Genomic DNA, 14627 nt, shown 5'->3' with positions numbered 1-14627 from the left:
AGTTTCACTGCTTTACCCTAAATAGTAAATTAAACTCTTGTCTTGGTTTGTGTTAACCAGGATATCTTCTGAATTTAGTGTGACTAACCAGTATCCCAGTTAGATATATGTATTTGCAGCACCAGGAGTTTTTCCTTCATCTATTAACTGCTTGTTTTATTGTCTTATAAGGGAATGATAAAATACATTTTTAATATAAATATAGCATATTGATGATGAAAAACATGAAAAAGGCAGGCATTTTTGGAGGCTGATAGAAATCCTGAATCTATTCTATTTTGAATTGATTTAGATCTCAAGTTGGTAGTAAATTTTAAATAATAGCTTTATTGAAATGTCTTTCACAATCACTCTGTGTTAATACTACGTAATGGAGCTTGAGGTTGGCCCTATATACAAATACATTCCATCTTCAGGTTTTGGAATTAGCATATCATGAGTGAAAAATGAAATAAAATGTTTGAGGTACTGTTTGCATATTAAGCCAATGGCCTGAAGGGGTTTCATGCCTTTCTGTGTGATTCAGTAATTTTAATGTTAGACTTTTTGTAATTTTGCTAAAATATACTTTGTTGAACAGGAGATCTCCAGAAAGTCTTGCATTAATTTGCTTTTGTTTTTGCTCTTTAGACAGTGCGCTGTTATAAACTAAAATCACACATTCCTGAGTGTAAACTGATCATGTTCCCAATGGAAATTTCAGGAATACTTGTGGCTGCTTTCAAAATGTGGAAATCTATTTATATTTTTTCCCACTTGTTTTTCTTCCTAGGTTTTGGCACTGATTGCATTCATCTGCATAGAGACCATCATGGAATGCTCCCCTTGCGAAGGCCTTTATTTCTTTGAGTTTGTGAGCTGTAGTGCATTGGTGGTTACTGGAGTTCTGTTGCTTATGTTCAGTCTAAATCTTCACACAAGAATACCACAGATCAACTGGAATCTTACTGTAAGTTCATACAAATCCTCACTCTGTTAAAAATAGCTACGAATCTGTTTTTACGTTTGGTCTTTGAACTTTCTACTGTTGTTTAAGGTTGTGTATGAGTGGTCTGCGTGCTGGGTAAAGTATACATTTTACTTGTGTTTATTTTTAATAGTAACAACAGAATGAGCTTTGAAATGTAGCAAGATTAAACTACATTAAATAGAACTAAAACTGTCTTCTGGTAAATTCTCTTTGGAAGGAAAAACTTCCTGCTAATGCCAGCAATTACTGTTTGTGGATGAAGTGGATAAAAATGCAGCCTGTGGTTATTTAACTTTGACAGATGCTGTATTTACAGTAGCTCGTTGTTCTCTCTGAAGCCATTTTTTTAATATTCAGATGTACTTTATGTATCTTCTTACACAGATTAATGCAATCAATGGATAGCAGTGTAAAAAATTGTGCTTTCTTTGAAAATCAGGTGTTCTGAATTGCTTACATACATAACTATTAAACATTGACTGGCAATGCTTAATGTGTTCTCAAATATGAGGAGTTTTAGGAAGAGAACTGCTGGCAGTGCACATTCCTTTTGTACAAGTCCCCATTTCCATGCTGTATTACGAGTTAAACTTTCAGATTGGGTTGCATAAACACAAGTCACAAAATCAACATGTTAGTCACTCTAGCAAAAGATCTGTCAGCTTCAAGGCAATATATCAACTTTTTTGGACAGTACAGATACATATTTGCCTGTGTTCTGTTCTACTTTATAACAGTAGTTCTGTAAGTACTGTTGTAGACCCATCCCAGAGGTTTTTTTAGGCTTCTGTGTGTTTTTTTTTTTTAATTTGTTTTTAATGTAATTTATTAATGTTGTAATGTGCCTGTTTGCAGTAGCTGTTTATAAGCCTAAATGACTTGTGTACAGTGAGACTGGAATTTGTAATTAGATGATCCTTTGTGCCCTGGGGATGCATGATCTATTGAGGAATGCTTCCTAAGAATACTTGGTAGATAGATTAGATGGACTGAGAACTGTGACTGGTAATGGGGAGATCCAAGTGGCTTGCAAAACAAAACCAGTGAAATCACTGAAATGTAACTGGGTTGTCTTGCTTTTGCTCCTTTTGTCTCCATTCTGCCAGTATTGTCACCATTTATCTTGGTGGCAAGCTGAAGACCAGCAGCTGCAGAGAGAAAGTAGTCTCTGTTTCTGCTGCCAGCTTGGTTGGTTCATGAGCATCACAACAGCTTGACAGCTCATAACAGCAACTGGGGACCATCTTTTGTACCCCACAGTTCTGTACATGCTAGTAGGGTGTACAAGAGCATGATAACAAGTGTGTATATGTGAATTAGTATCACATAAAGTACACAGTGGTTTTCACAGAATGGCTGAGGTTGGAAGGAAGCTCTGAAGGTCAGCTAGTCCAACCACCCTGTTCAAGCAGGGACTCCTATAGCACGTGAACCAGGATTTTGTCCAGAGAGTTTTTGAGTATCTCCATGGAGGGAGATTCCACAACCTCCCTGGGCAGCCTGTCCCAGTGCTCAGTCACCCTCACAGTAAAGAAGTTCTTCCTTATGTTCTGGTGGAACTTCCTATGCTGCAGTTTGTGCCCGTTGCCTCTTGTCCTATTGTTGGGTGCCAGTGAGAAGAGTCTGGTCCTGTCCACGACTCCAGACACTCTCCCTTTAGATATTTATAAACCTTAATGGGATCCCCTCTGAGTCATCTCTTCTCCAGGCTGAACAGGCCCAGCTCCCTCAGCCTTTCCCCATATGAAAGATGCTGCAGTCCTTTGATCATTCATGGTGAGCATGGTGTCCATGACTGAGCAGAACCTGTATCTCCGGAAGGTCAGTTTGATGACTGCGTACCCTTGGTTCTGTACGGCCGTACCTTTCGTTCTGGTGCTGAGCGCTGTGGCACACTTAGTGCCTGCCAGAACACTTTGACAATACATTGAACATAGATGAGTACAGAAGCCCAAGTGCAACTCTCTGCCTCTCCCTCCAAATAATGCAGTAGATACCAGTGTGTAACTGGGATGTCCTTTCAGCCACTCTGACTTCATGGTATTTGAGTGACAAGGATTGCCACTTGGTGTGAAGTGTTATTTGGCTCTGCATAGCACTTTGTTAGAGATCTTTAGAGAAAAGAGAGCTTAAAAATCCAACCAGTTGTGGTGTGGGTTTTCTTTTGTTGTTTGTGGCTTTTTGTTTATTTGCTTTAAAAAAAGTTAAGTATTTTGGGTTTTAGGGGCAGTGGTCAGATTATTAATCCCTTACCTAAACAGCATGGAGCAACATGACATAGTCAGAATTCAACTTGAAAGGCAAGTGGAATACTCTGCAGATGCTTTTGCTTTAGTTCATATTGCCAAATCAGCAGAGGTGGAAGTAATTTGTAATGATCTCGCTTGTCTCATTCTTTTAGTTATGTACTGCAGATTGAATGCTTCTGTCATTACACCAAAGATCTCTAGCAGAAGTGAGAACTGGAAGCTTCTGACTTCCATTAACTGCTGAGACCATCCTTCTTCCTGGTGTTGCTTACTGATTGTAACAATTATTAGTCTGATAGGACCGTTACTCTGGGAGGAATGCGGGAGTATCTTCATTATTCAGATAGCTGTAGTCTGCTGTTGCATGTGCAGAGTGGCTGCTGATAAAACCCCTGTGGGAGATTACTTTGGAAAAGCTAGGGAATTTAAGAATGTAGAGTTGTGGCTGAATGTTTTTGGCTTATTTTGGCATTTTATTCTTTACAATCTAAAGGTTTATTCATACATTATTTGCCTCTTTCAATATTAAGTGCTTCTTTCTGTTTTATGGTTATTTTGATAATTTTGCAGACTGTATATGGCACAGTTATCACAGGAGTTGCTTTCTGAACAACAGACTTTGACACACCTTAATGCTTTAGGAGGAAGTAGCTTTTGCTTATGTATAAATTCATTAATATATATGCTTAAAAAATGTGTGACTTTATAATGGGTGTTTCCCTTGTGAAAAGTATCCAACTTTGCTTTTAGAAGCTGTGGGAGAAGAGGCTGTTTAGGTGCTTGAAAGAATTTAGTAGTCTTAAATTTAGGAAGAAGTCTTTCTTTGAACAGCACTCGCACAAACTTCCTAGAAACCATTTGAAGCCATTTGCTTTCATATAATCCTACATTTTAGAAAGTACCAGGCTATCAGCTGCTGTTGTCCAACACAGGATTGTTTCCTTTAGTACTTTATAAAACTTCTTTCTAATGCGTTTGTGGATATTGTCTGATGTCCACTAGCCCTGGCTGGAATGAAAATGCGAATCAGTATATACTAGCATCTAACAGATACACAAATTCACTACATTGTTTTTAATATATGTTTTTAGCCATGTGGGAAAAAGAGCTTTGGTTTGATCCTAATTAGAAACTTGCTAACCATTTTCACATTTTCCTGAGGTAAACAAAGAAATGTGGAGATGGTGAGGCCAGAAAAGAACCTGGCTTGTGTGTGTTGGAAAGAGGCAGATCTGTTACAGTAAGATGAAAGAACAGTCACTTGTCTGTGTTGTGCAGCACTATCAATATTATGCAAAAATGCAAAAGTTGGGGAACCTGTCAGTGGCAATTTCCATTTCCTTTATGCCTCACAGCTCAAAGGGAGCTTATTTTGCAAGGAGACTAGCAAGTGGCATAGGGGAATGAAGAGCACACTTACAGCAGAGGTTCCTGCTTAACTCATGAGCTGCTGCTTTGAAATTCTGTGTTTTCAGAGTTAACTAATAAGTGAATGTGATAATTTTGTTTGGCTAAATTATCCCTTTTTATTATTATTTCATTATTTGAGTCTCATGTGATCTACAGGGAGAGCTTAAGATCTTGCAGCCAAACAGTGTGCATGACATGACCCTCTAGAAATACGGCCGGGGTAGGAAAGTTAACAGAAGTTTTTGTAGTAACTTTGGTGTTCTGGTGAATTCGCAAGGGGCTTACCAGGCTTTCTGACAATCACTGTCACTGCAGAGTGGATCCACCGTAATGCTGCAGTATCTTTTTTTCAGGGCTGACAACTGAGATGACTTGGGGAGGGGGAGAAGTGATAACAAATAGCTGAGAATACTGGATTTTGACAGTCTCTTGGATGAGAGTTTGTAGGATGAGAGAAATCTGAGTCATTACAGATGTAAATCATTGCATAATCAGCCAGTAGAGTGGACTATTTATGTCTGTAGGAAAAAAAAAAATCTTCCAGTAGATTTTGACTATTGATTTTTGAAAAACAATTTTTTAAGCATCCACTGGAGCTCTGGCAGTGTGTGTGTGTGTGTGTGTGTGTGTGCAGTTCAGAATGTGGTTTTTCAGCCTAGAGCAGCCTCAGAGATGAGGCACAGAACTGAGCGCAGCACAAACTTACCAAATGAGTTCCACTGGGCTTATAGCCTGGACTCAGTCCCAGGGCAGCACTGCTACAGGGAGGAAACAGGAGGAGTCAGGTGTGTCTCTTAGAAGACACAGATCAGAGGTTGTATTTTGTGCTGCCTGAACACTTATTTCATCAGCTTTGCAGGGCTGGTTTTTTTTCAGTTGTTGCAGCAGTGAAACCTTGTGTGCAAGCAACTGACATTTGAAGTAGTTGGCAGAAAATTTGATGTGTTGCCAAACTGTCGTATGCCAGCCTTGGCTCTAAGAGTGTAATCACAAAGCTGTAGTTCAAAGGCCTTCACAGGGTAATCTTGATTTTTTTTTTTTCTTTTAAATCTATTTTTTCCCCTTCTGTTTTGAAAAAAAGATCTTTGTTTTCTTTGGCTTGCTTAGCTGTTGAATGAGAAATTAAGTAAGTCATCCTTCCCTTTTATGTTTACTGCTGTCAAGATATGAAGGATCCTGTTAAAGATAAGAATGAATATTTTATAAATTTTTTTTTAAATTGTCAGAATTAATTTTCCTCTGGGCTAGAGCTCTTCATGGGTAGTTCTCACTTGGTGCAGCGTGGTGTAAACGAATTATTCCTTAAGAAATACAAACACAGGTTTTAAATACAAGAAATATTATGTGTTTTGATAGTTATTGCTAGTTGGCTCTGTTGCTTTGTGACTATAACTGCTGGCCCTGTGACAGAAACATGCAGGGAAAGCAATGAGGAGCAGCTAAGAAAGAACTGAGGGGGAAATAAACAGGTGATCTTCAAAATGCCAAAATGAAACAGGGCTTGTAGAAGCATTCGTTCAGGAACATGTGTTGTCATTCAGAACATAATTATTGCATCTAACAGAGCTTGTATTCCAAACCAAAAAGAAATAAAATAAAATCAGACGAATCTTGGTTTTGAGGCCACTTCTCCCATTTTTTCAAAATCGTAGCTTGTCCCTGACCTTTTGGAGAGCTGACTAATGTTTTCAGAAGTCACTTGTGTTAATTCAGGTTTTTTTTTTACATAACTTTGCTTGAGATGCTGGAAATAGAACTGACTTCCAGCAAGTGCCAGACACCTGGGACCAGATGGAAGCACCTGCAGATGAATGTTAGACACCTTTGGGGGCTGCTGTGTACAGTGTGGGACTCGTGGGGACCTTCAGCGTTGCACAGGGGCCAGGCAGCGTAGCCTCACCCACACTGTGAGATGGGCACTAAGAGATCTCTGTTTGCACAGCGTGAATCCAGCCCTCTGGGTCACTAATGTATTTCCAAAACTGTTGGTCACAGACTGTTTCATCAGAGGGAAGCGATTCTTATTCGAATCTTGGAGTAGCAGAATCTAGTGTTTTAAAAGAGGTTCTTGTACCTATGTAAGCCTAAATAAATGAGAAAAAAAGAGATGAGAATTAATGCTCATACAGTTAATTTGGTTCTTTCTTCCTAGGACTTATTTTTGCTTGAGAAACCATATTTCAATTTTTAATTGTGGTGCAAAATATCCATACAATGTTTAATAATATAATTATGGAGTAAAAATATAGGAGTTTGACCAGAGGTGCTTGGTTTAGAGGACTGACTGGTATGTTTGTAAACTTCAAATTGATAGCTTCATATAGAAACAAGGGAAAACATTCCCAAACCTTGCAAGTAAAGTACTAGTTGGAGGCAAAATTAGGGGCATTGTATAAATAAATAAATAAACCAAATAATCACACTCCCCCTCTCTTCCTCTGCCACCTGAAAAACAAACCACCAAAACCCCAACAGAGCTGAAAGGAAGTGTCACTTTGAGCTCTCTTTTGTGGAAAATAACCTGGACAGCAGCAGACCGCTGACTTCTGTCACCTTTTGTGACAATGCCAAGCTGTTGAAATGTGCAGGCTGCTTTTCCAGGTTACATTCATTTAACTACTTTAAATTACTAAATTACGTTATTACTGATGCTTCTGAGTGTCAGAGCCAGCTTCTGGTAGTGCACCAAACTGGAGGACTAAAGCAGAAACTTTCAAAGCTCGTGTGCCTTGCAGCTTTCTTAATGGGAGCTTGGGGTCTGTTAACAGACCTCTCATTTATAGCACCAGTTCAGCTTCTCCATCCTTATTAATGCAGGAGACCTTTAAAAATGAAAGACTGTAGGATGCTGTCTACTCTTCTAGAGTTTCCCACCTTTGTAGCACAATCAGCAGAGCAAAAGCCTTTCTCTTTTTTGCTATAAAATACTGTCTTGGCATAAACCTATCTTCATCCACAAGTCAAGATGCCTCCTCTGCCTTATGCTCCTTCTGACTGAAACAGATAGCTGGTGATGGCAGTAGCAAATATATGTCCTTGAATACTCTTCTTTGGACTAATAGGACCATTGGTGGCTGAACAGAATGACTAGCACGTGACCACGGGTCAGTCTTTCATTTTTAAATCATTTTGGAAAGGAGAAAGGGAGCAGAAGTCTAGAGTGGAATTGATTCAGCTCATAGATTTTATTCTCTGTTATAGATGGCAGCTTTGTACAGTATTTTATGGCACAGCATACTGTCTCATGAGGTTGCTGAAATTTCAGCAGAAATTCTTCTGTGTGATGTGGTTTTTACTTTGTCTATAAATATAATAGCAAGAACTTCAGCTACATCATGGCCAGATTTGAAATGGCTCATCTTTTTTCAATTAGTTTATTCTTTTTATTGTCACGATTATTCATTTTCTCTTACGTGGAAAAAAGCTACATTATTTTAGGGAGTGTCCTTTACTTCTTGAATTCTTGATGTAGTTAATTCTCTTTTGTTTCTGCTCTAACTTAGTCCAAAACCACTGTATTTTTTCTTTTCTTATCTTTCTGCTCTAAGTATTAAGTACCAAATTTTGGATTAAAAACCTCCACCAATATTTGCTTCTGTGGTGTTACCATTATATACCTGTATGATGATGTTATTGATAAGTGTCATTGCTCCTTAAGCTCCAAACAATCTGATCTGTGGGTATGAAAGATTGTGTTAGTTTTAGCTTTTTTAAGAAACCAGCCTTATTGTGTGAATGTGAAACAATTACTAGTTGCATTAAAAAGTTTTAACCTAAAGAGTAAAAATTGAATTGCAGAAACTAATAAATTGGAGCCTCAGGTTGGAATAAATTCTTTAGATTTGAATTGTTGGATTCTTTGCAAGGACAAATTTACTATTCTTTGTAAAGAGTACAGCAAAATAAAATGCCAGCAATGATGACAAAGTTTCTTATACCTTTGGTTTCCTGGAAAAATCATGACAAAGGCACCAGCAGTCTAATTTCAGCAGTATGTCGTATTCTGGAGTATCTCAAACGTCTTTCAAGCAGCTTTCAAGTCAGTTTGTTACATGGAGATAGATGATAATGTCTTGTCATGTTGTGGATAGATCTAGCTATCTTGTTTATTCTATTCTCCTTTGGCAAGATGATAAAACTGACAGATTCAAAAAAGAGGTCAGCAGGATTAATTAATAAGCACATTTGACCCCATAAATCAGAGTATTATGTGTCATCCACTTAGTCTTTAAGTATGGTACTAAGGAAGTACAAAATGTGTGTCTGAAAACACAATCTGGATTATAAGTGAAAAGGTGGAATATTAAGCACATCTTTGGTTTTTTGTTCTAATGGTTAGCTCCCTTACAATTAAAACTTACTTTATTTTGAATATGACTTTTCTCTTAACTTTGCAGCTGTTGATTTTGTTATACTAATAATTTTGATGTGTTTTTCTATGTTAAACTTTTAAAACAGCTAGTTTTTTTAATTATTTGAGCACTGGAGTTTTCATGTACACAGCTCGATCTTTCTAATATTCAAAGCAGTTTAGGTTCTTTGATTCATACTGTGAGAAATTTTCTCCTCCTTTCAAATAACTTCTGTGGCTCTTCTCTGTACTCTGTCCAATTTTTCAACATACTTTAAAAAATGTGGATACCGGAACAGGATGCAGCATCCCAGTGTCCCTTGCAAAGGTAAGATTGCTACCTTAAACCTATCGTGTCCATATGTCCAAAGGAATGTATAAGTGCTTTTTCTCCCTTTTTCTTGGCATGGCATCACATCTGGAGATGCTTACCTACTATAATAACTACTCAGTTCTTCCGAGTTATTTCTTCTAGGATTTTGTCTTCATTCTCTAGGTCCTTCCTGTAGATGGCAAATGTAGTCTGGCAGTAAAACATAAACTTGGCCTTGAGTTGAACTAATTCTTTATTTATTTATTTATTTAATATTCAAGAGCATAGCTACCCTCTCCTTAGTATTTAGTTTCAGCATTCTTGGTGACATACGTATGTTTACTCTAGAGACTTGCTGAAAATGTTGAATACTGTTGAGTCTGGTATCTGTTGTCATATGTAGTGAGACTTCTCCTCTAGTGAGAAAAGGTTTGTGCAGATGGGAACCACAGCTCTTACTGTCAACCCCAGAAGCACAGTCAGTGCTGCTAAACTCAAAGATAGAGAGGAGGATGCTTGGAGAAATTGTGAAATGCTATTTATTTTCCAGTATCTCTATTTCTTAACTTTATCTCTGCAAAGCAAGAAATTGTATAATTAAAACTGCAATAACTATTTAATAAAATTCCGATTTTGTTTGATGCTGTAAGTACCAGATAACATCTATCTCAGTAAGCTTGAACAGAAATAAAAAAAATCTCTATAATTATATACAGTGGCAGGTGAAAAGATGGTAGGAGTTTTTGAGACCCACGATTTGCTTTTGTTTCCCTACTATTTGGTAAGACAGTTTGGGTCTTACTGGGCTTAGAAGTCTGAAATGTGGGTGGAAATAGCAATGAGCAATGGAAACCTCTTGGATTCTTTGGGAAAGTCCCCCTTTCAGATGAGGATCAGACTACAGTGCTACATCATACAGTTTATCCCATGGTATGCTTATTTTTGATAACTAGCTGTAGCTGAGTCAGTACCCTCAAAATAGATGGTTTCCCTGTGAATAACATAGCAGTAGAAACTTCCAGTTTTTACAATTACTTTCAAATGCATTCTCCAATCATGGCTAGAAAAACAGATGTTTTAGGGGTGGCTGGATGACAATGGTCTTTTCAAAGTCTTTGTGCTATGTGGCTGGAACATGGTAATGGGATTAATACCCAAGGAATAAGTACAGATTTATATCTTTGGTTTTCTAAGCCTAATTTCTTACAGCACTTCACAAGATGCACTTTGGGGAAAAATAAAATAAATTTTTTTAAAAATTATACTTGTAGTAAGTAGAGGAGCAGGAAGTGAGCTTGACTTGCATATGAAAGAAGAGTCACGTAGAACAAATTTGTCCTTAGGCTCTAATTAGAGTGGTAATGATTTTTTTTTTTAATGGTGGGAGTTGGCACGTTCAGTGTGTTTTTGTCGTTGTTTTTCTTTCTTTAACTCAAAACTGTAAGTTGCACAGCAAACTTGTATGCAGGTTTTCTTTCCATCCCTTTTGGCTGTGATAGTGTTCACCTCTCACTGATTTCACGTTCCTTCAGTATATTTGTGCTGAACTGCCATTCCCTGATGCCTCCACACCCCTCCTTGCTCCCTGACTTCACCTAGTCATTCGGTTACCACAATAGCGTTACTTCCTTCATCTCTGTAGTGTACGTATAGTGCAGCGTACATACCTATCAGATGTCTTAAAAAACTTGTAGCAGATGCCCCAAGTCACAGACTGAACAGATAGTCCCTAATGAAGCTAGCTCTTTTTTTCTTCTATTACTTTAAAATCCCAACTCTTGATCCCCCCCCACCCCCTTGCATCTGATCAGGTAGTTTTATATTGGCATAATTATTCTTGTGCTAATAACTGCCATTCAGAATTCTTATGCCCCAATGATATGTTAATGACCCTGCTTTAAGTAAGGCACGGCAGCGTACTCATCTGAACACTAAGTGACATAAGCAGCATATGTAGAATCGAGTTGCATGTTGCCTGTTGTTCTATGCTTGGAGCAAAGCAAGAATTTTCCTTGAATGTAGGTGCCCCTGGGCTGTTGCTGTGCATACATTCTAACATGTCTGCTTGAAACGTCAAGTTTTAGGCAATAAATACGTAAAAATCTGTGTATTCTCACAATACGTGCAGCTGTTATTCATAGAAATAGCACAGGATGTGAAGTTTTCTATAATGAAGACCTCAAAGAATTTGTAGAAAAGCTCATGACTGTTATCTGGACAGTGCATGGAGCACTATTGTGGTGTGAAAAAGAACAAGGGGTTCCTGGAGTGCTAAAGTTTGATATTCAGGTTACTTCAGTGTCAGCTGAGGTAGAACAGCTTTATTTATTGTTTATGCTGACAGTACTTTTCTAATAAACCCAGTAGAAATTGAGGTGATGCCTCCAGAACCTGCACTGGTGCTTTATGTGTATGTGCTGTCTGACTTAGTTCGCAGACTAATGTGCACACATGCTGTGTTTCCTGTGTAATAATCCTTGCCTTTTGTATGTGATAAACTGCATAGAAAGTGGGAAACTATTGCTGTAGTTCTTGTTCTAATCTTCTGTTTCATCACTTCTAATAAAAGCAAGCAAAGAATCATTGTTTAGTAATGCTAATTAATTTATTTTTTTAGGATCTGGTCAACACTGGACTCAGCACTTTCTTCTTTTTCATTGCCTCTGTAGTACTTGCTGCTTTAAACCATAAAACTGGAGCAGAAATTGCTGCTGTGGTAAGAATTTGAACTTCTTTATATATGACTCTTATTTCCTGTTAAAATTAAGAATAACTTTTCCCTTTTGTTCATTGAATACTTCTGTTGCCTTTGCCATCACAATTTACTTCTAATTTTACAGTTGTCTATAAGCTAATTCTGATTTAAAAAGTATTGATGTCCTTTGAATTGTTTGTCTTAAGGCTTGAGGCAAGAACCAACAGAAAAATGACTTGCCGAGAACGCTGTAACGGTTTAACTCGCCTTGCTTCTTTATAGCTAGCTCAGGTGATACTGCTCTATATTGCAAACCTATGGAAAAGACAGAGTTAAAAATTTACAAGAAATTGCAGCTGCTTACACATAGTTTGATGAATTCTTCTTGCTTACTACAGGTCCTTTTTGTTCTGTGGAGTGAGTATAGTAGTACTTCAAGATTTTAAATCTAGGAAAGGAAGGTCAAGCAAATTAACAAATTAATTTTGTGCTTGAGTTGGCAACCTTTTTTTTTCTTTTTTTTTTTCCTTCCCCCTTTTTTTCCCCCCAAACCTGGACATTGAAAATCACACAACAGTTCTGCAGAAGCATATAGGAAGAACTTCAAATTAGCTCCTTTTCCAGGCTGGTGGTCTGGACGGGTCATCTGTTCTCTTGACATTCATTCATTGTTATGTGCATGCACTCTGAGGAATGAACAGTTGGATGAAGAGTTGTATTCTTCTTTACAAGAGGTTCTTCCATTGAAGTTGCATTGCAGGATTTAATTCTCATGTTTGTAGACAGAGAACTTTGTTTTCTGGGCTCATTGATCTTAGTTGCTTTTGCCGATTCTCTAGTTCGTTGAAGAAAAACATCAATTTTACAGGCTATGATGATTTGTCAGTGCAAATAAAGTAGAAAACTAATCTTCTGAGGAATTTGTTGTGAAACTACTATTGTTCTTGTTTTCAAAAATTGTCTTTGACGATTCTTTCTACTTCTTGTAGATATTTGGTTTCTTGGCAATGGCAGTGTATGCTGTGAACACATATTTAGCTATTAAAAAGTGGCGAATGAACAGCAGACAACAAAATAGTCGGCAGACCAGTGATTACATACGTGCTCGGACAGAATCCAGAGAAGTAGATCATCGCCCTGAGATTCAGCGTCTGGATGCATGAAAGCAACATTCAAGTGGGACTGCAAAGGGAAAAGAAGTAGTGCTTAACTCATCATGGAATAAAGGGTTTTTTTCTTTATTTAAGGAAGAAAAGGAAGATCAGATGGTGGCAAAGAATGCCCAGCCCAGCATACGTGCAGAGATGGATTGAGTCAGAAGCTCTTGTCATGAAGGCAGTAAATGTTGATCATTCAAAAGCAAGATGGGTTTAAGATGTCCACATATATATACACATATATTATATAGCTTATATAATATATAATATATATATGTTTTGAAGTATGTTATTGTTTTGGATTAACTGCACAGTACTTTCCTTCCCTCTCCCAAGTCTAAGCTCCGAATATACGTGTTCTGCCACTGTTTCTTCATCTATTGTAAACACTAAGACCAGCATGACATTGGTTAATATAGGAAAGAAATCCACCAAAAGTAAACTTAGTACATGCAAAAAGGAAGTGAGGGACAAATAGCAATAACTTTAGCCATGTATCATGTCCAACAAACTCTCTGTATCCATCCTCATGCAGCCTCAGCAGTGCAGCTCAATTCTCATCTGCAGCATCTCCTGCAGTTTCACCTTGGCGCACTTATATAGCCGAAATGGACAACTGTCTCACATTTTTTGTTTGATGGATATAGTGTTGAGGTGGTTACTCTGAAATTGCCATATTCAGTTCCTGCATGACCTTGGCCAGATGTGAACTTGTGCAAAGTTAGCCTGTTGACTGAATGGTCACCATAGTGCTTCAAGTGCAAGTATGTGGTTTTCTGCTAACATTGGGATATGTTCTATTTCCCTTCCCAAGTGGGAGAATAAATACACTTGGGAGGTAAAATGGAGAAAAGGGGGTTGAGGGGCACAGAAGAGAGAGAAGGGGTTGTCATCCAATAGACTTGCATTCCAGTAATGGCTTTTTTTTTCTTTTTTAAGGTTCAGCCTTTCTGAGAAGCCTAGGGTAAGCAAGAACTAGCAAAAAATTATGATGTGCTTGTAGTGTTTCTAAGGTTGCAATGTTGTGATTTGTGTAAGATAAATATTTTCCTTATTGGAAGGTTGGTTATTTCTTCTAAAATTAAAACTGTTGGTAGTAGGTAAAACTTTTTTTTTTTTTAATTGTGTGTTTCTGCAAATTTTTTCCCTAATATTTCTTTGGAAATTCAGTTTAGATAATTGGTGGATAATATGGTTGTATTGATTTATTTAGAAATAGCTGAAGTTTTCTTATTTTAATCGTATTTCCAGCGAAGAGAATGATATTTTTACTACTTAAAATTCAAGTTCTGCAGTAATCAGTTAGACAATATCATAATGTTATTAGGAAGATGTCCCTTGATATTTTTCTGTTTCTTTAATGTTTTTATCTATGCAATCCATTATTTGGCTTATGCCTGCCTACATGTTACATGAAGAAAATGTGTGGGGGGAAAAAGATCTCTAGGGCTGAATTCCTTTCTGGTGTAAAATGATGAAGTC

General features: G+C 37.6%; 1 protein-coding gene across 1 annotated transcript; it reads left to right on the top strand.

Moving 5' to 3' along the window:
* The first annotated feature begins 370 nt into the window (after positions 1 to 370).
* Positions 371 to 13544, top strand: CMTM4 (CKLF like MARVEL transmembrane domain containing 4). Its single transcript, XM_010171745.2, has 4 exons — positions 371 to 382; positions 773 to 949; positions 11911 to 12009; positions 12978 to 13544. Exons 1-4 carry the CDS (start codon positions 371 to 373, stop codon positions 13149 to 13151), a joined length of 462 nt encoding a protein of 153 aa, XP_010170047.2. The 3' UTR covers positions 13152 to 13544.
* Positions 13545 to 14627: the final 1083 nt, after the last annotated feature.

This window comes from Antrostomus carolinensis, unplaced genomic scaffold, assembly GCF_000700745.2.
Source record: "Antrostomus carolinensis isolate BGI_N321 unplaced genomic scaffold, ASM70074v2 scaffold21067, whole genome shotgun sequence".
Taxonomy (NCBI): Eukaryota; Metazoa; Chordata; class Aves; order Caprimulgiformes; family Caprimulgidae; genus Antrostomus; species Antrostomus carolinensis.
The sequence above is the reverse complement of the archived record's forward strand: the minus strand, read 5'-3'. Positions and strand labels throughout refer to the sequence as shown.